This window comes from Heptranchias perlo, chromosome 33, assembly GCF_035084215.1.
Source record: "Heptranchias perlo isolate sHepPer1 chromosome 33, sHepPer1.hap1, whole genome shotgun sequence".
NCBI classification, from domain to species: Eukaryota; Metazoa; Chordata; class Chondrichthyes; order Hexanchiformes; family Hexanchidae; genus Heptranchias; species Heptranchias perlo.
In genome coordinates, this window is record NC_090357.1 from 22,797,072 (window position 1) to 22,823,346 (window position 26,275).

At 42.4% G+C, this 26,275-nt stretch overlaps 1 protein-coding gene across 1 annotated transcript in view; it reads right to left on the minus strand.

Moving 5' to 3' along the window:
* The window catches only part of esama (endothelial cell adhesion molecule a), a 116,996-nt gene that overhangs the window by 28,098 nt on the left and 62,623 nt on the right, over positions 1–26,275 (minus strand). The window contains exon 2 of the mRNA XM_067971046.1: positions 3,609–3,760. Coding sequence (XP_067827147.1) covers positions 3,609–3,760 — 152 coding nt within the window. The remainder of the gene's footprint in view (positions 1–3,608; positions 3,761–26,275) is intronic.

Sequence of the window (26,275 nt, forward strand, 5' to 3'; positions counted from 1 at the left end):
AGAGTTTTTTTCCAGTAATAAATTACTTCAAATTAACAGGGGTAGACTGTATACATTTTATCCAGCTATATTGTAAACTCTAATGTCAATATATTCCATTCAATTTTCTTATGTCAACTGTCACGATGTAGTTGCAGGCTCCAGCCACTAGACGGCTCTGTGGAATTAGTCCCTGAAATTTCTTGTGCAATTCCACGACCATCTTATGTATATATAAAAAAACCTATTCATGAACTGATTGTTAATTGTATCCATGTGATTTATTTCAATAAGTGTTAATTGTATTCCGGTGGTGTGTATCAACTGGGGCTGTCTTGCATCGATTTATAAGAGAGCTTATCTAGGGTGTGGTCTGTGTAATATGGAGCTCTGTGAATAAAGGCTTGGAAGCAACTGAAGATCAGGAAGATCAGGCTCTAGTATTCTATTCTTCACTCCCAGGCAATCCAAATTAGAACACTGATGGTGGGCAAAACCATAAGTATGTGTGTATACACATACATACATATATACAAACATACATATACACAAATATACATTATATACAAGATAGTAATGGAGTTGGGAGAGAAACTTCAAAAATTCACTCCGCAGGGCCATGTATATTTATAACATATATATATATATATATATAGAAAGATAGATAGATATAAATGTCTTGCAAATATTATGCACCATCACACATTTCTGATAACACTTCTGTTTAACACTTCCTGTCACGCTTGCCTGTCACTCTTAAGGATGTGCCAAGCGGATAGCCCCAGCACAGTGGGAAAAGTGGGTGAAGGGTCATCCAAACTGCTCTTAATGGATGGTTATAAAGCATCATTGGCAGAGACCTAAAAGCAGCCCGGGAAATCTGTGGCAAGAGAAGACTGCTGGGGAGGGAATTGAGGAAGAAAATAAATCAGGGAGAAAGAAACTCAGAGTGAATGATTTTCCTTGGGCTGAATCTTAGTTTGCCCATCAAACTATTTAAACTTCTTCCTCCAAAGTCCCACTCCACATGCAGAACTAACTCCAATTGTCGCATTTACTTGATGGCCCCAGACATCACTTGCTGAATTGCACAATGGCAGAAATCTCATGACACGCCAGGTGAATCACTGCAGAGAGTCCGATGCCCACAGCACTGCCATCGGGGGAAAATGTTTGGACCGAGGCTTGTCAGAATTGTCACTTTATGAGATGTGCACAGGAAGATGTCATACAGCAGGTGTTAGTGTAAAACACATTTTTTGGGAGGGCACAGAGAATAAATAGGATGAATCATGACAAATGTTAGATGGTCTGTAATTCTGGAGGGATAATTGTAAAATATTTAAACAGTGTTGGTCTCCCCTTGAATTAAAAATGCAGCTGACTATAACAGAGTGCTCTTTATTGCACGACCAGGGGTTAAGAAGCAATGTCACAGACACCCGACAGCTGATGAATTCTGCAATACTACTGATTAAATTATCAAACTTTGGACAAGTTTCTCAGAATCTCATTCTGTGCGCTTCTGCTCAGCTCTTTCTGAATGGCAGATGGTAGATTCTGATCCCCTGCTATCCCATTACTTAAGTAGAAAGGATTGCCACAGGGTTCCTCAATCAAAGATACCTATCTTAGGAACATAACAGCAGCAACGGCAGAGCCAACATATTACTATCCTCAACAGAATCTCATTCTGCACATGCGGTTTTGTAAAACATCACCAGCGGGGTTTGTGAGGCTTTGCTCATGATAACTCAAATGTTACACCTGGCGATATTTTAATACAAAGGGATGTTGTGTCTCTTAAAATAGGTCAACTGCCGGTGACACAAGTTTGCAAATTGACAGGTGCTTGTAAATTTCTGGATCCAGGTCTGAAGAAACCAGTATAGAATGACTAATTTTCTTTCTCTTTTTATATGTGTGACATCTTGAAGTGCGACATCTGTAGTGTAATGGACAACTACTACACAAGACATATATATATGTATATTATAAAATATATGCATATACACATATATAAAAAGAAACAGCTGCTCCCACAGCATTGCTCATAGATGTGATAAAAGGGAAACTAAAAATAAATCAAGTGGAGGAACTTACTAGATTCAAAACAAGTAACAAAATGGTAATGGAGAAAATAATGGGACTTAAATAGATAAATCTCCAAGGTATCAGGCTGTTTTATAACAGAGAAGCGTTATATATAATGCACAATGTATTTTCTTGCAGAGGTAGAGGTGTGTCCCTTTATAGCCCCCAAAATCTAATCGTTGTTAAGTAAACACAGCTTTAAAATCAATCCAAGCTTAATTGTTTGCTCAGAGGATTTTGCAGATTGGAATGTGCTTGTGAGTTTCAAGCTCCAGCTAAGATTGTTTTACATCTGTAACAATTTGTTGTATTTGGAGGCTGATAATTGCATGCATTGATTGTACCGTTTTTAAAATGTTAAGAAATGGTGAAAATGCACCCAAAAAAACTATGAAAATATCAAAACTGGTTCCTCATAAGTTAAATTTCCTTGTTCATATAGGGAAATCCCTGATCCGCGATTAAAACTATAATGCACTGCGTTCTGTCGCTTTGCGCCTTTTCTCAAAACTCTTTGTTTCTCTTATTCCTCTTTATTGCTGTTTTGCTTTATTATTCTGTTTTAAAAAGGGACACAGCTCAACCTCTGCAAGAAAATACACTGTGCATTATATGTAATGCTTTTCTGTTATAAAACAGTGGATCATAGTAACCGCCTGACACCCTGGAGATTTATCTATTTTAAGTCCCACTATTTTCTCCATTACCATTTTGTTACTTGTATGGAATCCAGAAAGTTCCTCCCCTTAATTTATTCTGTTCCATGTTCTCTTTTTATTTGTCTTTACTTTTGTAAAAGACGACTCTTCCCCAAATTGGAATCCCAGCTCCAACACTCCAAGATAAGGGCCACTGAGGGCCCCCCCAACAAAATGGCTACCAAGATTCTTTTGAAATTCTCGAGAGAAACTTCGCAGTATTTCAACAAATTGCAGCTAGAGTAGAAATAGGTATTTACAGGAAAAGCTTGATTGTCTTTGACACAATATGAAAGATACTAAAACCCATTCATTCACATGCCCCCAGCCAAAGATAGCTTTCAGATCTGCTTTCTTGCTCCCAATTAAATAGTTATTTTGCAACTGCTTCCCCATGAAATGGAGTCTTGTGCAATATTTGTCTCTTGCACCCGTGATTGGAGTGTAATGTGAAACTTCTTGTAGTACTAAATGGTCCTTCCTTCTATCTTATTTCCATGACATGCATCTTTTCCTAACCTAGAGGACAAGTCTCAGCTATTGCCATTCTGAAATGGGCCACAAAATGGTGTGTCAGCAGTTTGGTGAGATTTGCCCTCAAATTTGCCCTCCCATTCTGTCAGAATGCCCTTTAGTCTCCACTTAGTGTCACCTTCTGATAGCAAAGCCAAGATTAGAAGCTTGAATCAACTTTCCATAAATGTGTGGCCCAGCAAATTGGTCTCTGTGCTGTTCAATAACTTCAAACTGAAACAAATTCAAATGGAGTTAAGTCACTTCAGCGTAAACGCTAAATCCCTGTTGCTGCGATGACACTTGGGCATCCCATTAACTTACCAATGCTCCGTTGTTCTCTTTGTTCCAAACCACGGAAATAGGAGTCATGTATGCCAAATGTGCGGGAATCTGACTGGACAGGACAACTGAATTGCCGACAGAGACCCACTGTGCTTTCTGCATCACCAGCTGTAATTCGGCTGATCCTACACCTGCAACGGACAACAGAAGCTTATTAAAATATGAACAGAATGGCTCGGCTAGTCGGTGCTAAATTCGCTGATCCCAGCCAAAGCACTACAATTGTACTTAGCAACCTCGGGCCATCAAGGAGAAGAATATCTGCCAAGGTTGATTGCAACCAATTGCCATTACTAGAAAATGCACGCGTGTGGAGAATAGGTGAGGGCCGGATAGGGCTCCGCCGTCATACTCTCCGAAGGTGAAATAACCTACAAATTACCGCTGTCAATCTCATACATGGAGAATGACCACTTGCCCAAGAATTGCAGCAGAGGGTCTGAGAGGGGGAAAAATTGGCAAAAAAAAAAATCAAAATGTGCAGAAAGGTGAGATCAAGTTTATGTTTCACCTTGTCCAGAGCGACAGGACCAGAGTACATGGCCTGCGCTTCAAGGGGAGGAAATTCAAAACTAATCTGCAGAAGCATTATTTCAGTGAGCGAGTTGTCAATCTATGGGAACTGTTCCCTAGGTAGATGGTAGAAGCAGTTAGTATTGATTCACTCAAATGCAAATTAGATAGATTTCTTTCAGAAAATAAAAGTTTGGGATACTGTATGTGAGAAATTTGAGACATGACATGAAATATGTTAAGTGTAGCGTGCCTGGGAGGAACAGGTGACTTTGGACCTATGGTTCCCAAAGCTTTCCACCACGGGTTTTCCATGTCTCATGTCTGGGTCTGTTGTAGACTAATTGATAGTGATTGATTACTAAGATTAGTCAACAACTCCATTATCGTTGTATCATGTGATGGTAGAAGGCGAACTAGATGGACCTAGGTCTTTTCTCATCTAGCAATTCCTATAACAGCTATTTTTAACTGGACCTGGTTGTATAGATTCAGTCAATTGTTGTAAGGACTCTAATTAATGTGCATATTGTTGAGCGTGAGCACAACATTGCTCCGAATTCATCATGATAGACATTAAACTGTCAATATCCTTCAAGAGAGGCCATCACGATAGTTGGGCTGGGAAATGAAGAACATTACTCTGTACCTAAGCCATGCTGTAGCTGACCTGGGAGTGTTTGATGGGATAGTGTAGAGGGAGCGTTACTCTGCATCTAAGCCATGCTGTAGCTGACCCGAGAGTGTTTGATGGGATAGCACAGAGGGAGCGTTACTCTGTATCTAAGCCATGTTGTAGCTGACCCGAGAGTGTTTGATGGGATAGCACAGAGGGAGCGTTACTCTGCATCTAAGCCATGATGTACCTGACCCGAGAGTGTTTGATGATGATGGTAGGTGCTAAAAGTAGAGAATGTTTTTTTCCATGACTGACCTCACTCAATCCCTTACTTTGATGAGCACAAAAATGGGACTGTTACACATAATAAATTATTAAAAACTACTTGATCGAGAGGGCAGTTTCAACATAACAGCTCAACAAGAAGAAAGCAAAACTACAGCGGAAGCTGCTTTATAGCAACTTACTGCTGAAATACTTTCTATTTGTGTCAGGACAGCTCCACTTAATTGCATAATGCTCCTATTGGCAAACACTATGCAATTAAATACCTACTATGCAGTTAATTAGGAAGCCTCCACATCATTATACCTGCATAGAATTAGTACAGTTTATTTATTCAGGCGGTGATCATGAACAGAAAGAGCGGCGCAATGAATTACCAAAGTATTATTTATTTTACAAACAGAAATTGTCAGCTTTCATCTTGAATTCCTAAAGGCCAATCTCAGACTGGTTTAATATGCTGTACCGTACAGGATAGTTTCCAACCTCTTTTGTTCAATCACAACCTTTCTTGTGTCTCTATTTTATCGATGCTACTGCAGTCATCATTGCTTCAAATTTGCCTCTCATTCTTTTGTCCTATGTGTTTTCTTTTTGCCTGCATCCTCTGTGTGTTCCAATTAAGGCTCATTACACTATCTCCTAAACTAATGCATTCTTTCCTACCTTACAACAGTGACTACACTTCAAAAGTACTGTAAAGCGCTTTGGGACATCCTGAGGTCATGAAAAGCATTATATAAATGCGATTCTTTCTTTCTTTTTCCAGGACTGCATTCTACAGGCTTTTAAAACTCAAGCTTTCACCTAATCACTACCTCCTGATTTATCTCGGCTTCTCTCCTTCACCTAGGTTTTTTTTTTTAAAAGTCTTATTTTTGGTGGTTCAGTATGGTGTGCAGTACAGGCCACACTGCAACAAAGAGATTGGTAGAGGCTAGATCCAAAGATCTATACTATACTGTGTAAATAATTAGACAGGAAACCATCTTATTAATTAAGTGCATTAGACAGATTTACAAAAGAAACAATGGAACACAAATCAATACTTTATAGAGTCTTATGCAGTATGAGGTTGGGGAATCAGAACCTAATTCCTACTGGACACAAGTCTACAGCAGAAAACTGCCTTTGCTGCTTCCATCCTCCACCCCCCATAAACTTCAGCTCATCCAAAACCCTGCTGACCATATCCTAATATGCACCGAGTCCTATTCGTCTATCACTCCTGTTCTTGTTGACCTACACTGGCTCCTGGTCATCCACTGCCTCACATTTAAAATTCTCATCCTTGTGTTGAAGTTCCTCCATGGCCTCACTCCTTCCTATCTCTGACCTCCTCCAGCCTTACTCTTCCTGCCTCTGACTTCAGTCTCTTGTGCATCTCTCCCGCCTTTCGTCCCACCATTGACAGCTGGGCTGCCAGCCCCCTAGGCCTCAGCCCCTCTTAAACCCCTGTACCTGTCCACCTCTCTCTATTCCTTTAAGACTCCTCTTAAAACCCAACTCTTTGACTAAGCTTTTGGTACCCTTCCTAGTACCTCCTTCATTGACTCAACATTAAATCCCCCCCTACCCCCTCAACCACTCTCCCTTGCTTACGCCTCTGTGAAGTGCTTTGGAAAGTTCTTCAACATTTCAAGGTGCCACGCCAATGCAAGTTGCTGTTTTGGTCCACAATTCTGCATCTGTGCTACTCGATAAGGCCATATGGTAGAAAATGGTGAACTTGGAGGTGCTATTCTGAGAGGCAGGAAATAGCACATTTATTCTGTTTCTGATCCATGTTCTAGCTGATTTGAGGGTGACTGATGCTGATACCAGGTGCAAAAAGAAAATTTATCACAGAGATTTCCCATTTAATACAGGGGGAATTGAATTCTTGGAAGATACCAGATGTGAAATCCACTCATATTGGCAAAAGCCCATAAAAATTACAGCAGTTCATGGATCTCCTCAGATTAAAAGAGTTAAGGAAACAATTCCTATTTGTTCAGTCAGGAAGGATTAAAAAGCAGCACAAATGCCACTGTCATTGAGGGATGGAAGATATATTCTTACTTTGATTGGTACTTGGATTAGAAAATATTACTTTAATGTAAAAGAACTGAATCCTTATTGTTTGGTTACTTGAGCTGTAATTCTTTCCAATAAAAATTACAAGACGATTTTAATAATCTAACCTCCCCATGCACTTTGATATTGTTTCTTTCAGAACAAGTTTAACTGTGGCCACGGCAAATTCAACAGTTGTGGCTTGGGCTTAACAGGTCTGCTAACTTTTTTTAAAAAAACTTCCATATAAAGCTTCTGAGAGCATCAGTTACATTTCAGATGTGTTGCTTCATAAAGTCAAAAGGGTGTAAAAAATAGCATGTAATTTTCTGAGTCAAAAAAAAAGCAAGCACCGAGCAATCTATAAGCTCTCCTGACCATACAGCGATTAAACTCTGATTGACCTCTGGACCAATTTAGACCACTTCCCCTTCAGGGAGTACCCAGGTAGTGGGCTTAGAAGGAGCAGGTCTGGTTTGTAGCTAAACTGCGAATTTCCTGCAGACAGTACGTTATACTGATCACCTACCCATAAAGAGGTGGATCTGGATCTAATAGTTTGAAAACAAGGCCTATCCCAAAAATGAACCAAGAACATCAGATGGCGTTATAAATACAGAATTAAGGCAGCATGGTGTCTAAACCTGGAATTCCTCTCCTTCCCTCATCTTAACTTTTGGGAATAGCATCTGAGCAGGGAGTTCTCCCAGTCAGTGTGCTGGCCAACATTCCTTTTTCAATAAATACCACCAAAAAAATCGATTACCGGACTGTTTGTTCACCTTACGACTGTTGTGCGAGAAGCTGCACAATGGCTACCCTAATTGTCTCCATAACAACAGTGAGTGCACTTCAATGAGTAATTGTACAAAGTGTTTCAACATGAACAGCACTATATAAATGTAAAATTACAACTATACTATGGCCCAAGATGTAATTTTATAGGCACATCTATTAAGCTGGAATCTATGTTACAAATTGGATAGCCAGGTGATGAACGATAGAATACTAGAACCTAATCTTCAGTTGCTTCCAAGCCTTTATTCGCAGAGATCCACGTTACCCTCCCCAGATAAGCTCTCATATAAATGGATTTAAGAGAGTCCCCAATTGATACACGCCACCTAAATACAATTAACACTAATTGATTTTTTTTTATTCGTTCATGGGATGTGGGCGTCGCTGGCGAGGCCGGCATTTATTGCCCATCCCTACTTGCCCTTGAGAAGGTGGTGGTGAGCCACCTTCTTGAACCGCTGCAGTCTGTGTGGTGAAGGTTCTCCCACAGTGTTGTTAGGAAGGGAGTTCCAGGATTTTGACTGCATAAATCACATGGATACAATTAACAATCTAAGCAGTGATACAACTGTTGGCTTGCACTAACCCTTAACCTTTGGTCGTTTTTACGCCACAATTTTTAATGCTCAATTGAACCCATTAATCCAATTCCTCATTAAGGTTTAAAGGAGGATGCCCTAATCTCTGCACACAATTAAAATAGGAAATAGAAGGTAATGGAGATTTGTATTCACTGGACAGCAAACTTGTAGCTGACTGTCATTGAGTTACCTTCTTGTCACTTGCCCAGGATCTGCACTGGAATGGTGAAGAAATAGAATGATACAGCACAAAAGGAGACCATTTGGCCCATCGTGTCTGTGCCAGCTCTTTGCTCAAGCAAAGGGTAGGCCTGAATTACATTCTCATGTTTACACTATGTCAACCTACAGCTGTCACCATGGAATATAGCTACTGGCTATGTAGCACATACAAAGTAACTAAGGACCATTGAGAATGCCATGACAGGATGGGTCCAGTTATTTTTCAAGTGCCCATAAAGTCCTGTGTTCACCAATCCAAAGTCTAATCCTAATTATCGCAGTCAAACATTGATTTCAATGGGATAAAAACCATGTGGGTTCTACAATAGGCTTATGATCTGCTCTGCCAGATTACCACCCAGGCGATGAGGGTGAAAACTACCCCCAAACGTGGTACTCCATTTATATCCTCCTGCCCACCCCCCACCCCCCAACATATTTCTAAGGAATACGGCAAGGACTCTCTGATAGACTAGCAGCTATTGTTTTTTACAACACTAAACAGGGGATCCAGCCACAGGGAGTGAAATTGGACACAGGCAGAGACGCAAAACAGGTGGAATCGCATTTGACACCCGTTTGTACCCGGCCGAGATTCAGCTCCACTGACTTCAACAGCACTGAATATCGGGCGAGTCATATAACGAGCAGTAAAAGCGAATCCGCCTGTTTTAGCTCCCCGCCCGTATCCAATTTCACCCCCCTGTCCCCAGTGTTTAGCCACTCACCTGCTAATTTTGCACAATAGCAAGGAAATAGTAGAATTGTTAACATGGAGGCATTCATATGCGTAAGGACGAATGGGCTAAACTTAGCGCTCCTAGTGCAGTGCTTTGTGTGACGATAGTACATATTGGGAATTCAGGTGTGGGGGTCCATTCATGTGCGGAGGGAGAATGGTATAGGCTTTGAATCGGGTGCACTGACTTCTGCTTCTGAATTCCGATACATATTCCAATCACACAAAGCTCTGCATCAGGAAAGCTAAACCATAGGATTTATTCCAGTGTCCCATTGTGCATGTGTGTTTCCTAGTTTTACAAAATGGTATGGCACATCTGAACCAACAGCAAATTTGAAACAATGGGCCATATTGAGGTATTCAGTCAGTTACCTTGAACTGATCCGTTTTATGTCACTTTGGGTTTAGAATCTCTTTGGTGACTGTCCTGGTGTAATCACCCTGGTTGTGTGACAGTTTTTGCTCTGTAGTTTGTACCCAAAGTAACTGCAGAGAGAAAGAAAACTGACACACAATAAGGATGATTATACCAGGACTTGGATTAGTAAAAACCTAATTGGATTTTACCAATATGTGAATTGTAAAATAGATTTCACCAAATATTGATGCTTACAATGAGTCACTAAGTTTTACATTCAGATTTAGAGGCAGTCCAATCTATGTACATTACATTGGTGTACTGTAGATCGTAGGTTTCTAAACTTGGGTCTAAAGGTCCTCAGTGAACCACGAGGAGATCCCCAGAGTCAAGGATGCCATTTCCTACATTATAACAGTGACTATACTTCAAAAGTACTTCAGTGGTTGTAAAGCGGCTTGGGACGTCCTGGGGTCATGAAAGGCGCTATATAAATGCACGGTTCTTTCTTTCTTCATCAGCTTTCTGTCCATCTGTGACCTATCAACCCACTCACTACAAGCACAATATCTTGAGAGTTCATTAGGCACATTCCCAAGGTCAGTTACAGGCTAATTGATGTTGGAAGTTTCTCTAGATCGGTAGCTGCTCAGCTCCTCTCCATTGAGGAGAGGTCACATTACCTGATGAGAAAAGCCAGCAGGAAATAATTGGCTTCCTTCCTCTTGTTGTACCCTTCAAGTTTGTTCAGTTTTGATTTGTTGGGACAGCTAAATAGATGGGTTTTCTCACCTCCAATCCAACTATCTTAAAGGAGCCCAATGAACTCTGGGAGGGAGGTCCGGCCACTACAAATAATTCAGTCGATCTTCTGGAGGTTGATGTTACCGGGGAGGAAGATCGGAGCTATTAATACAATTTATATTAGCCTAGAAATTACTGTTGCCAAAGGCCTAGTACATTCATATGACATTCCTGATTCTGTTATTTTAGCACAGGCATTAAACCATTTATTTTAAGTGGGTTAACACCACCACTAAAGTAATAGAGAGAGCAAGGTCATACGAGTGTACGAAATGTTCATCCATTAGTATCAAACCTGAAAAGCTCTTCCTCTCCTCCTGGAATAAAACATCAAAAAATACAATTTATGAATGTAGCCAGATCTCCTGTGGTTATTATCCATATTTATCATAACAAATAATAAAACTTGTTATTGCAAATGTTAAAGTAAGATTTAATAAAAAATAATTCAGGAGTCTTGGGATTTAAATCTATACAACAGTTTATGGTGGGATTCTTCGAAATCTAAATTACAGATATCACTAAGCACATTATGCCTATATGTGGCTTACAGACATTAAACATCATCTGAAAGGGATTAAACTACAAAAATAGAAAAATACTTCAGTTTAAATGAAATCTCCCCTTTTTTTTATCAGATCAATTTCTTTGATTTCAATCTTAAACAGAATGTCATTTTAGGCTCTTAAATACGAAGCAGAAGTATTTTTTTATTGATTTGGAATGGTTTCAGCTCTCAGTGAAGTAAGGTTCTGCTTACTGCTACCCTACTCTTCTAATCTCCTTTATTATTATGCAGGTTGCTGTCTGGATTCACGCCAAGCCCTGCTCTTGCTGTTCTGCCCTGTTCGGACAATCACTTTGACCAAGATGCTCTTACTGCACACGATCTCCGTTTAGTAAGAATTGCAGGAATATGTATCTTTGTCCTCTTCTTTGCAAAGTTTTTGGCGTAGGAATTGGATCTTGTTGACCCCGTTTTACAGGCGTGAAATAGATGCAACGAGGGCCAATTTCGGGGATCAGTGTGCCACGCCCCAAGGATGCCTGAAAGACGTCCCACCCGATATTAAGTCGGGCCATTTTATCAGGCATTTGGGGCAGCCGCCTAAAACAAGCCTTTTAATTTGCTTACGTCTTAGGTTGTCGATATGAACAGAACTTAGTGTCCTGATTTAGGATTGATTCACCAGTGAGGCAGTAGCACCAAGAACAGTCCTTCCCAAACCCCAAGGCCTACAAAATTTAAGCAGGACAAACCAGCAAGGAAGAAATACAAGCAAAAACGAGACTGAGTTGCCTGAGCTTTTTGGGCTGGATTGGAAGGCCCTTGGGCCGAGGTTTGGACATACTGGTCTAGACTGATAAACCATTTTAATACAATGGACATATCTTTAAACCCACAACTACCCAACATAAAAGTCACACACCATAACAATCAGCAACACTCACAGCCTCAGCAATGAAATATTTGTTTGACAAAATAAAAAAACACTTCACCACATCTCAATCCCCAACAATGTTACACCAAACCCTGCTGGACTGCGATTACCAGTGACAGGACAGGTGAGTGAAACCCTTCTGAACAGTAAAGCCCAGAGGCATTCAGTTGGATCACTGTCAACCTACAGTTGCACACCGGGGGGCAGCATTGTGTTGTACAGGCTCCTTGCAAAAAACATTTGACTGTCAGCAAATTTCTGTGCAGAGATGGGGATAATTTCCTTTCAAGGATGTAAGTCTGCAACTCACATCCCTCCTGCTAATTTCTGCATTGTTCCTTGTTATATTCAACTCCAGCCTGTGTGATCATACTCCAAACTAAGATTATGATGGGTTTTTATAGAGTAAATAAGGAGAAACTGTTTCCAGCGGTAGGAGGGTCAGTAACCAGAGGACACAGATTTAAGATAATTGGCAAAAGAAACAAAGGGCAGTTGAGGAGAACTTTTTTTACGCAACGAGTTGTTATGATTTGCCTGAAAGGGCGGTGGAAGCAGATTCAATAGTAACTTTCAAAAGGGAATTGGATACATGCTTGAAAAGGAAAAATTTGCAGGGCTATGGGGAAACAGCAGGAGAGTGGGACTAATTGGATAGCTCTTTCAAAGAGCAGGCACAGGCACGATGGGCTGAACAGCCTCGTTCTGTGTTGTATGATTCCAAGGAAGTTACATGTCTTGATTCTGGACTATTTCGGTATAGGAAACTGGAAGATTTTGGTTATTGCCACTGTCAGTATTCAGCTTGAAACGCACAATCAGTTGCAGACAAGATCCATGATTTTCATATTCAATTGAGTAGAGAGCACATTCTTCCTATACAAATACATTTTATCTGCAAAGCTCATTATGAGATGTTCTTCAACGGAGAACCATTTGGTACATTGGCTTACTTCATTCTGAGAATAATCCGGTAAGTCATTTGAGTTTGCCTTCAGGTGGTAGATTGATTTGAGTCTGATACCAATTCGATGGATTTTTCAGGGGGACCTGCAGACATATCCTGTGACTTATATTTGTACAGTTAACAGCCGGGGCTCAGTTGGTGGCATTCTCGCCTCTTGAGTCAGGTCGGGGGCTCAAGCCCCCCTCCAGAGACTTGAGTACATAATCTAGGCTGACACTCCCAGTGCAGTACTGAAGGAGTGCTGCACTGTTGGAGGTGCAGTCTCTCTGCCGAGATGTTAAACCGAGGCCCCGTCTGCCCTCTCATCAAAAGATCCCGTGGCACCATTTCAAAGAAGAGCAGGGGATTTCTCCCCAGTATCCTGGCCAATATTTATCCTTTAGCCAACACCACTAAAACAGATTATCTGCTCATTATCACATTGCTGTTTGTGGGACCTTGCTGTGTGCAATTTGGCTGCTGTGATTCCCTACAATAGTGACTACACTTTAAAAACACTTCATTGGCTGTAAAGCACCTTGGGACATCCTGAGGCCATAAAAAGTGCTATATAAATGCAAGTTCTTTCCCTATTTGATTTTGAAAGATACACTTTTTATTTCCTTTGTTCTTGGTTGAAATTTAAGAGTACGAGAGGTCAATTTCAAGGGTCATGCTCCCAGTTCACCTAGTTCTTACAAGGCTGTCAATGGGAAGGCGGGAAGCTCCGCTGGGTAATAAGCAGCGTTCCCCAAGTAAGATTATTGTTGAGGGACAGTCTCTCAGGTCCAGTATCACTAAAATTATTAGCAAAGAGTCACATCTATTTATTATTTTCTGAATTTGAGGAAGAATAGACATGGTCTGCGGCATATTGGGCGGAACGTTCAACTTCGAAGGGAGCGTAATGTGGGCGGGAGATTAACCGCCCGTTATTCGTCCCCCTCTCCCCCCCCCCCCCCCCATTTCCCTTTCCATTGAGGTTGCAAGTTCTGCCCATTGCCTCAGCTATTGGTTATTATTAGACAACCTGCACATAGTTTAGAACCTGAGGTCACAGTCTGAGAGACTCGTTATTGTACCACTTTGAGGTCAATGGGAAAGGACATCATGACAGGACATATCCAGTCAGCTAAATACAGTAACTAAGGTTGCCGTTCAATCCCTGAGTCTGCATTACCAGATTTTGCTTGCATAAAGGAACGGTCTGGTTCGTGGAAAGCAAGGGCTCACTTATGGGAGTAACTCTTTGGGGTACTGTGTATGAGATGAATATTCAAGTAGAAATCTTAAACATAAAACTGTGTCATGCCGGTCCGTCGCACATCACTCAACACTCCGTCAACAAGCTGCGCCCTTCCTCCAGCCACAGAAAGGGAACTGCATCACATGTCTAAACCCCGACATTTGTGAAAAAAAGATTTGTTTCAGGATACCACATAAAGAAGTCACATTTCTGTATCTAATTTCCATTGCAGAGGCTGACCCTGCAATTTAAACAGGCCTTGTTGCAATGTTGGCTCATTTTCAGGCTGACTTTAATTTAGAGCACCCTGCACTGGTAACACCATTTTGTTTTGCCACTAACAAATTTTTCCCCCACAGTACCTCGTCACATGCTAGGCTGTCAGGCCGTCAGTTTAACAAACTCATCTGAGAGACGGCACCTCCGACAATGCAGCACCCCTTTAGTAGTGTGCTGGAATGTCAACTAGATTATGCATTTAAATCCTGTAATGGGGCTTGAACCCACAGCCTTCTGACTCAGTCAAGAGTGCTCCAACTGAGCCAAACGGACGCTTACAGCCATTGTACATTCACGGTTCTAATGCACACTTTTACAATGCAGATTTCTACTGACCAGGGTTACGTTTTTTGTGAAACTCCTCCACCCACCAAACCCAACTCATGCTGAGTTACTGTTCCGTCACTTCGCTCATGTGGCCACCTTCAGTGCGTAACCCTCGCCAGTCACAGATTCTTTAACTCTGGGGCACACCTCAGCCTGTCCTATTAGGAACATAGGAACATAGGAACAGGAGTAGGCCATCCAGCCCCTCGTGCCTGCTCCGCCATTTGATAAGATCATGGCTGATCTGTGATCTAGCTCCATATACCTGCCTTTGGCCCATATCCCTTAATACCTTTGGTTCCCAAAAAGCTATCTATCTCAGATTTAAATTTGGCAATTGAGCTAGTATCAATTGCCGTTTGCGGAAGAGAGTTCCAAACTTCTACCACCCTTTGTGTGTAGAAATGTTTTCTAATCTCACTCCTGAAAGGTCTGGCTCTAATTTTTAGATTGTGCCCCCTACTCCTAGAATCCCCAACCAGTGGAAATAGTTTCTCTCTATCCACCCTATCTGTTCCCCTTAATATCTTATAAACTTCGATCAGATCACTCCTTAACCTTCGAAACTCAAGAGAATACAACCCCAATTTGTGTAATCTCACCTTGTAACTTAACCCTTGAAGTCCGGGTATCATTCTAGTAAACCTACGCTGCACTCCCTCCAAGGCCAATATGTCCTTCTGAAGGTGCGGTGCCCAGAACTGCTCACCTGGCTTTCCAGCAAGGCTCACTGGGCAGCAGCATTCCCAGCTAATTTTCCTCTTTCTAAACCAGAAGCCAATTGTAACAGCCCTGGAACCGCACCAACTCAAATTAACTAACTCAGCAGAGACCAGAGGTCAAACCTGGGACCTTCTCGGTCTGTGTGGTTTTTACCACATCATCTACCCATTGAGTCATTGGAATTCTTGATCTTATAGATTTTTGCTTACCTTGCACACAGTTAGAAGATTCCTATCCCTTATTTTTGTTACTTAGACCTTTAAAGGTCCTTGGGGGCTTGATGGGCTACAGTCCAAATTCAGAGCCGGCATGGGGGAGGAAACGTGATTTGGGATCAAGACTTTTGAATGCTGATGTTGGATTTGCTGATAAAAATTCATTGAAAACCAAGATCGCCATGTCATATAGCAAGCAATGGGGAACAAATGGACTGCTATTTATAAAAAACTGGATTACACATTTTATATTTTAGAAATTTCCAGACCATCCGCTCAAAAACCTGAAAGGTACAGCATGTACCTGAAGATCACAGATTAGCAACAGAATGTCTACGGTTAGCTGGAATAAACGGTGAACTCAGCAAATCTGGAAGTAGGCTGCAAAACATGCTGGCCAGATCAGAGAACAAGTGCCTCCTGCACCTCAGAATAGCCAGGCTCAGGAAGATTACAGTGTGCCTCTTCTACGTTCTCTATTTGGATGTAACAGCTGCTGGTTTCAAACGGTCGGCTGCTTACATGACGAAGAGAACGTCCCTGCAAGACAATGTCGGGAAATGGGGCCATTGATTGGGCCTAGCATGTGTTAATAATTTCCCACGCCACAAACACAGGCCGTGACCTTTAAAAGACGCAAAAAAACCTTCTGGGAAAACTTCTACCAGCTGAAAGGACCCAGTTTCCTGTTTAACCCTCTGAGATTCTCCAGTAGCTATATTATTACATCAGCATGTGCATTTGCCTCAGCTTCCATTATTACAAAGACACATGTTCTGATGCATGTTTGGAAGAACAAAAGATATTTGTTTAAAAATGCTTTAATGTTTGGCTCGGCCCTTTCCTCTCTGTATCAAACTTCTATTTATTTTAACACTGAAAATTAATGTTTTAACTCCATCATCTCAATGTTCTGGATAACATCAGCTCAGCCCCATGGTTTGACTTGGCACACATATGTTTATAGACCCATATCAATGTGGAACAGCGATAAACAAATGCTAAATTGTATTGTGAGGTCAGTTGAGTAGAAGTGAGAAGATGTCATGCCAAAACTTTACAATGAATTGGGCCAGACCACACCATGAAGTGCATGGCTCCATATGGGTCGACAAGGGTAACATTCAAGTGCGAAGCAGAGCCATGAGGCTAATCCCTGTCATCAGAGGATTGAGTAACGAGGAAAAGGCTAGAGAAATTGGAGCTCTTTAGCTTAGCATGAAGGTGATGGAGAAGGGGGCCTTCAGAGATATTCAGTGGTTATAGTTTTTTTTATTCGTTCATGGGATGTGGGCGTCGCTGGCAAGGCCAGATTTATTGCCCATCTCTAATTGCCCTTGAGAAGGTGGTGGTGAGCCGCCTTCTTGAACCGCTGCAGTCCGTGTGGTGAAGGTTCTCCCACAGTGCTGTTAGGAAGGGAATTCCAGGATTTTGACCCAGCGACGATGAAGGAACGGCGATATATTTCCAAGTCGGGATGGTGTGTGACTTGGAGGGGAACGTGCAGGTGGTGTTGTTCCCATGTACCTGCTGCTCTTGTCCTTCTAGGTGGTAGAGGTCGCGGGTTTGGGGGTGCTGTCGAAGAAGCCTTGGCAAGTTGCTGCAGTGTATCCTGTGGATGGTACACACTGCAGCCACAGTGCGCCGGTGGTGAAGGAAGTGAATGTTTAGGGTGGTGGATGGGGTGCTAATCAAGCGGGCTGGTGGTTAAATCCAGAGCACCACTTCAAGGTAAGGCAGGATATAAAGAAACAGAGCAAAACTGGAAAGGGCAAAGTTTAGGATAAATGTCAAGAAGAACGTCATGCAGGGTGATCAAGACTTGTTGGGATCTTCTGGATAGGGTAGTGGGAGGTGAAAACATTACATCCATTCAAGAGACTATTATATGACATTTGGGAGAATGTAAGTTTTTTTTAAAATTCTAGATGGATAAGGCAGGAGGGGCTGAAACTCTCTCATCTACCCAATGACCCTATGGTGGATTTTCTCTTAGATACAAGCCTAGGATTTAAATGGACATAGAAATTCCCAGATACACTACTTAAAAGCTAAGTATAAAGACCAAACCAAAAGTCTGATTTTTAAGACAGTAGGTCACTTTCCCCCCATTTACCTGTCTAATGTTAAGGTTTCCAGTGAATTTTCATCAGCAGTAAAGCAAATGTCTGATCTCAGGACCTGACCCCACCCCTCTGACCCCACCCCTATTCTGTCCTTTGCACAACACCAAACTTGGCAAAAGTTGAAAGGCTATTTTCACTTTCCCAGTCAAAGTGACACTACAGTTCATTCTACCTTTGTTGAGGGAAGGCTCGTTGCTAAGGGAAGGCTTTCCTTTCCTCTGCTGAAAACTGGGTCACAATTTAACAGGCCCAACAGCTCTTTCATGCCTTACACAAGTGGCAATTCTTAATTTGCAAGACCAGACAGCGAGTGTCCGCAGGTTATTTAGCCATGGGGGAAATCGCAACTGAGCCCAATCCTGCCTTCATCTCACATATGCAAGTTTTCCAGCAGGCATCACTGGAGAGCAGTACAACTGGCTTGTTTCTCTCCCATTAGCCCCATTATACTGAGGCCAAATGCAGCCCCCACCCAAAAAACAAAATTAACAGAGACCAGGGATTGAATCTGGGCCTTCTAAATCAACATGATGAATTTTATTATGCACTGAGCCCCTAACTGAGCTTAGAGTAGCTACTTTTGTATAAATATATTTCACTTTTCTGTCTATTGTAGATTTTTTTGTAAAAAAAAGCTTAGTAAATTTTAAACTTCAAATTTCTTTTTAATTTGTTCTCGGGATGTGGGTGTCATTGGTAAGGCTGGCATTTATTGCCCATCCCTAGTTGCCCTGTACAATGGAATGGCTTGCTAGGCTACTTCAGAGGGCGATTAAGAGTTAAACATGTTGGTGTGGGACTGGAGTCACAAATAGACCAGACCGGGTAAGGACGGCAGGTTTCCTTCTCAACCAGTTGGGTTTTTAAAGACAATCCGACAGCTTCATCGTCACTTTTTACTAACACCAGTTTTTTAAATTCCAGATCAGCCCACACCGCACTGGCCACTGGAAGATTTGTGCTATGACGGATATAATACCTGTGGTTTAAAAAAAGTACCGCAAAGTGTTACTTATAAGACATGATGATTAATTGGCACTCATTCAGGGAGGTCACAGGATGACTGATGTGAGAAACATCACACTGGTGCAGTAGGAGGCGCAGTTCTTAGGTTGTGACTGAGCACATTGTTGACAGTTTTAATCTCTGGTCATTTATCTCATTGCTCTTTGTGGGACCTTGCTGTGTGCAAATTGGCTGCTACGTTTCCCTTCATTACAAACATTGACTACACCTCAGGAGTACTTAATTTGCTGTGCAGTGCTTCAGGACGTCCTGAGGACATGAAAGGTGCTGTATAAATGCAAGCTCTTTCTTTCTCTCTATCCAACATACCTCGCTTGGGAGTGCTTGTTGCTGACACTGGGGGGGGGGGTAATTTTAACCCACCCACAACGGGTGGGACAGTGTCGGGGTGGAGGGTTCAATTGTTAAATATGTGAAACCATGGGGATTGGGGAAAATGGGGGAGTGTTTCACTCTCCAGCTTGAAATTCATTTTTTAAAGTTTTTTAAAAATACACAAGAACTTTACAAACCCGGCAAAATGATGTAAATCACTGCAACGATGGCCCTTAAAATTCCCCCACACTTTAATCTTGTGTAAAACACAGCAACAAATCTGCACACATGGCTCAGAAGTACTTGCATTTGATATAAAGGCTGCTCTTTCAACAATTTTCTTATAAACTGCACCTGCAGGATGTGACTGTTCACTACAGACAAAACCTGCCGTTGCACAAGGGACTCAGATGTGCAATATCCTGAGTTCAAGTCCCACTCACCCATCACCCAGTCCTCCAACGCCTCAAACTTAAAATTTTCATCCGTCGGTTTAAAAACTCATTCATGACCTCACCCTTCCATATCTCTGTAACCTCCTCCAGCCCTACAACCAACTTCCTCCAATTCAGCTCTCACTTCCTCTGACTCTGACCTCTTGTGCATCCCCTCCTCCCTTTATCCCAGCATTGATAGCCATCTAGGCGCCATGCTCTGGAATATCCTCCTTAAAACCTTTCGCCTCTCCACCACCCTCTGCTCCTTTAAGATCCTCCATAAAACCCATCTGTATAACCAAGCTTTTCACTCTTCCTAATATCTCCTTCTTTATTACAGGCAGTGCCTATTATTTTCTGATTAGGCCTCTGCGAAGCGCCTTGCGACATTTTTCAACATTAAAAGCGCTAAATAAATGCAAGCTGTGCTCCTGTTTACTCCGATGAGTTACTCATGTTTTAAAAATAATACTGCCTGCAAATTCGCACAGCCCGTTTATCTTATTTCAGATTATCTCTCACTTCTAAAATTATTTTGGGGCCATACACCACTGGTGGCCGAGAGGACAGGGAGGTGTCCTGCTCCCTGGTGATATTACTCTTGATACAGCTACTAGGTGGTGTCCAAATGTACGCTGCTGATGACTCTCCCCTCCTCCTTCCATCGTGAGCTGCTGCACCTACCTTTCAGCATCACCCTCAGGGTTATGAACAAAAGGCACAAAACGACAGTCCACCGTGTGGAAAGCTATAGCGATGTCTTGACAATTTAGTGCCAGAAAGCTGGTTTGCTGAACATTCCTGGTCTCTGGAGCAGTGGGAACAGTGTTCTCTTTGCTCGATATTCCCAATTATACATTAACTCTGCAAATTTATTGCCAACGACTGATGTGAGATGAAAGTTGATGCGCTAGTGACTGGTGCCTCAGTTAACTGCACATTAACACTGTGATGCAAGGGTGAGTCCAGCAGCCCCTTCAGCAGGATGCTAGCATGGTGGGTATTTCAAAAGGTTCTGTTACTCGGTAAATTAATTCCCTATTTACACCAGACTCATTCTAAATTCTAGTGTTCAGTGGACCTTTTACAATCGTTAGCTCAGCGCCCAGTGGAGAATGAATTGTCCAAGTGTGAGGCAAGAGATTTGAATCAGGTTGGCACAAACTAGATCATCCATAGGAACATACGAATTAAGAGCAGGAGTAGGCCACTCGGCCCCTCGAGCCTACTCTGCCATTTGATAAGATCATGGCTGATCTGATTGTGACCTCAACCCTACTTTCCCATCTACCTACTATATCATTATGCCCTTTAAAAAGTGCATCAAAGAAAATTATGCCACTCCCTCTTCTGGGCTCTCCAACACCAATAATGATCCACTGTGCCATTGTTGAGCTCCTGGTAGTGTTTTGTCCTTATTGCCTGACCACCTGTCTGAAGATAGTGTGATTTTCAGGCAGCCAACTGAGCACAGCATTGGATGCAGCAGTGCTCCTAAGTAAAACAAAACTATTTACATATCACTTGCTCCTTCTCCCATCACGCAGAGCATCAGGTGTTGCCAAACATCATTGCGATTTTGGCTCTTACAACAACGATCAATGTGGGGGAGGGAGGGGCTGCCTAAACTCCAGTTCTGAGGGGGTAGGGGACGATGAGCTCCCAGGTCTCAGCAAATATCACTTTGTAACTGGCCATTAGGAAGTGGCCTAGACTGACAGGAGGGGTGACTGACCTTCCAAATGTTAAGCTGAAGCCCCACCTGCCCTCTCAGAAGGATGTAAAAGATCCCATGGCACTATTTTGAAGAAGAGCAGGGGAGTTCTCCCCGGTGTCCTGGCCAATATTTATCCCTCAACCAAAATCACTAAAAAAACAGATTCTCTGGTAATTTATCTCATTGCTGTTTGTGGGACCTTGCTGTGCACAAATTGGCTGCTGCGTTTTCTAAGTTACTACAGTGACTACACTTCAAAAGTACTTCATGGGCTGTAAATCGCATTGGGACTTCCTGAGGGTTGTGAAAGGCGATATATAAATGCAAGTCTTTCTTTTTTCTTTTTCCAATTTCCCAATACTCCCCTTAGCATCTTCCCCGTGGAATTCAGATTCAGAAGCTTGCTGTGTGCAACCCACATCATACCACTCGGTAAGTATAAGCAAAAAACGCATTGCACAACTGGGCTATCTGTATGTGAGCGAGTGAGAGATAGGCAGTTATGTATCGATATATGGGGACCATCAGCAGGATTCAGGCCCACCTCTGTGTTAGGAGGGCTCCTTTATATGATTTTAGTGTGGGGCAGGCTTGATGGACCAGCTGGTCTTTTCCTGCCCGTCAATTTCGTAGGTTCGTATGAAAACTAATCACGTATGACCTATGGCGGCAGGTCATACTTAGTGACCATAAAACCTTTCATGGTCACTAAGTATGACCTGCGCCACATCAAGTTGCCTCCTGCTGAAGTTATAGGTAATCTGTGAACATGGCAGATGAGAATAAAAGGTGCCTCGTCCTCCTGGCGCAGTTGGTAAATGCACGGTAAGGTGTGGAGCTAAGCCACGTAGACAAAGAAATCTCAGGTTCAATCCCCAACTTCTGCTGTGTTAACTGATGTCAGCCAGGCCGGTGGGAGTGCAATAGCTGGCCTCAGTACCCTGGATTGAAGATTAGTGGTGGGTGGGAGTAAATTTAGTACGCAGGGTGGGTTTTAAGTGGACGACCCAGAGTGGTTGTCTGCTTCTGGGAGGGAGTGAAATCCAATGTAGATGCAGCAGCTTAAAGGGCCAGAAGCAAAACATTTTGATGGCGGGGTTGGGTGGAGCGGGGAAGAGAAAGAAAGGGTGAAAGAGGGAAAGAAAGGGAGAAAGTGGAAACGACAGGGAGAAAGAGGGAGGGAGGTAGTGCTGGAGTTCGTTATAATTCTAATAGCAGAAGAAGGAGCATCTGCAATGGCCAAAACTTCAAGATTTTCTGAAGCTACGACGGAGGTCATGTGATCAGATAAGGGCAGGAACAGAAATGCATTTTGGCCGCATGAAAAGAAGGTTCAGGCAGTTTGGAGGAAGGTGGCTCAATAAGTGCCACCTCAACCACCTTCAGGTGGCAATTCAGTGCCTCAAATGCTTTAATGATCTCACCAGGTTGGCTAAGGTAATTGAAGGCACAAAAGCCCATGCAGATACTGAAATAACGCTGGAAACATGACTCACCTCTACACTCTGTAAGACAATGCAGTGTAAATAGAGGAGGTAATTGAGATAGTTATGAAGCACAAGATACCCTCATCCCCACCCCCCTCTCCCACCCCCCACAGACACACATCTCTCTCCTGCCTTTCCATTGTCACACATCACACTTCCTGCAGTGTTTGAGTGATAAGTGAGATTTTTGCACAATCTGCACATAGCATCATAGTAGGTACAGCACAGGAGGAGGCCATTCGGCCCATCATGCCTGCGCCGGCTCTTTGAAAGAGCTCTCCAATTAGTCCCATTACCCAGCTCTTACCGCATAGCCCTGTACATTTTTTCCCTTCAAGTATTTATCCAATTCCCTTTGGAAAGTTACTTTTAAATCTGCTTCCACATGAAAGAATTACCACAATGGAAGAGCGAAAGAAAATTGTGAATTAATCTGTCGCTTGTCTAAATCTTTGTATTCTTTGCAAAAACATGCGAACAAACAAAGGGAAAGGAGTGCCATGGATAGAGGATTGGCAGCCATTAGGCCCCCGAGCAGACATGAGGAGGAAGCTCTACATTGATACCACCCTGCATTTGAGGGAAGAATTGATTGGTCTCTCTCTCACTTTGTTTTTCTGGGTCCATAGAGAAGTTGATAAACTCAGAGGCACACCAGTAAAGTGCATCAGTCACCTGTGGAACATAGGAACATAGGAACAGGAGTAGGCCATTCAGCCCCTCGTGCCTGCTCCGCCACTTGATAAGATCATGGCTGATCTGTGATCTAACTCCATATACCTGCCTTTGGCCCATATCCCTTAATACCTTTGGTTCCCAAAAAGCTATCTATCTCAGATTTAAATTTAGCAATTGAGCTAGTATCAATTCCCGTTTGCGAAAGAGAGTTCCAAACTTCTATCACCCTTTGTGTGTAGAAATGTTTTCTAATCTCGCTCCTGAAAGGTCTGGCTCTAATTTTTAGACTGTGCCCCCTACTCCTAGAATCCCCAACCAGCGGAAATAGTTTCTCTCTATCCACCCTATCTGTTCCCCTTAATATCCTATAAACTTCGATCAGATCACCCCTTATAGGATGTGCACCAATACACTGCTGAATGACTGGTGTGACGAATGTCAGCAGAGTTCACTTGGAGATATTTGGATGCATGATAATTCAGTGCTGTTGTCACCATCAACGACTAATAAGGCTGGTTTCAACAGCTGGTATATCTCATTTACTGCATTCAGGGGGGAAAATGCAGTCCTCACACACACTAGATAAATCCATAAATAGAACCTTCTGGGTCTGTAGACCCTGCGGTGTAGATACCTACAGGTCTAGTGTTGCCTGCATGAATGATGTCACACTCTGCTGGCTCCCATCTTCTCCTCATCCTCTCCTCTCCTCAAAGCACAAGAACAATGGAATCCCGAGAAGGAAATCCATTTATTGAGGGTATTTGTCATCACTATTCACTACATGGTATTTGTTAATATTCATCAGCGAGCATTTGTTAGCAGTAACCATAAGCATATGGCTACAGAAGATTGGTGAGATAAGATATATCAAGACCGTGGAGGGATCTGAACACTAGTTTGAGGACTTTGCAAATCAGTATGCTGAGGGAAGTAGAACGAATGGAGGTTCGCAAGACGACAGCACTAGATATGCAAAAAAAAAGAATGGAATACGATAAATAGTTTAAAAGAATGGAAGGGAGAAAACATTAATTGTAAAAAATGTACCTCCAGACAAGCAAGGTAACAAATATGAAGGATTAAAAAGGCCAGGAAACAAACCAATGTCACTCATTGGTTAGAGATGGAACAATTAGTCTCTTCAGTCAGGCCTGCCAATTTGAATCTGTGTTGGGAGGTATAATTATTCAATAGATTCACCAACACCCCCCCACCATCCCTCCCCTCCCCATACTCAGATATCGTACCTAAACAAATCGCAGGTTCCATCTGGCGCACATATTAACTAATCATTTGAAAGCCCGTGAAAAGTCAAATATGGTTATGAATAATATATTTAGAAACATTACTCCGTCCCCCATAACAAAGAGAGAAAGCACACTGTCATGTATTATTAATATAAATATAATAGTTCTTCTAAGTTGCAGTGTTTTGTGCAATGTTAAATGTCTTGTTCCACTCTCCTTCAGTCAGAGTTGCCACTGACCAGCGACAACTGCTGGAAGTGTGGATGTGTGGATGCTGAGTGAAGTGGAACATGATCTGACAAACCTGTTGCCCCATCATTAACAATCATCATTTAGCCTCACACGGGGAATGAGGAAAAATTCCATTTATATTGCACCTTATCATATTTCTCAAAAAAGTCAAAGCTCTTCCCTGAAATTAATTATTTTCAGGTACAACGACTGTTATTTTGGCAAAAGTGGCTGCCATTTTACACATAGCAAGGTCCCACAAAGGACAATGCAATGAATAACCGGTGTAAAAGATCCCAAGGCACTATTCGAAGAAGAGCAGGGGAGTTCTCCTGGTGTCCTGGCCAATATTTATCCCTCAACCAACACCTAAAACAGAGATCTGGTCATTTATTTTATTGCTGTTTGTGGGATCTTGCTGAGCACAAATTGGCTGCCCTATTCTTTACATTACAACAGTGACTACACTGCATAAATACTTAAATGGCTATGAAGCACCTTGGTATGTCCTGAGGTTATAAAAGGCACTATATAAATGCAAGTGCTTTCTTGCTGGCATTGGTTGAGGGAGGAATGATGACCAGGGCACCAGGAAAAGTTTCTGCTGTTCTGCAAATACTGCCACAGGGTTTTAGAAAACAACCTGAGCACTGGAACTAACAATCGGGGCTTCAGTTTTCTGTCTCATCTGAATAGCCGTCACAGAGAATTATGAAAGGCCTGCTGACAACTTTTGGAACTGTACAGCAGCGCACGTCATCACAAGGGAAGGGGTAAGGGGGAATTAGAGGAAACAATGGAGTACTTCTATGCTGTAACATGATTCGCTGCAGTGTTTATGTGTTTAAATGCAATCTAGATGAAATGGGTTTTAGTCTGAATCCTCAGTTAACAGCCTTCAATACAGTGGGTATAAAATAGAGAAACAGTAGGTGCTAAATTGGCTCGTGTACCGCCCGTTGTTTCTGCGCTACGCGGCCACTCGAGGTGCCAAGATGGTGTCTTGGCTGCACACGCACATTTCCAGTGTGACGTGCGCTGGACGTCATCTTGATATAGGAGTTAGTGCATGCGCAAATACCGAACGCCAGCTGCATGTAAAGTAAGGAGAAAATAGATACAATCAGTGTGCAACGTTGATTTAAAGTGATAGACACCATTTTGGCACTTAACGCTCAACTCAGCGCACAGTCTTAACCCCGACCATTTGAATGTGTCTTAGAG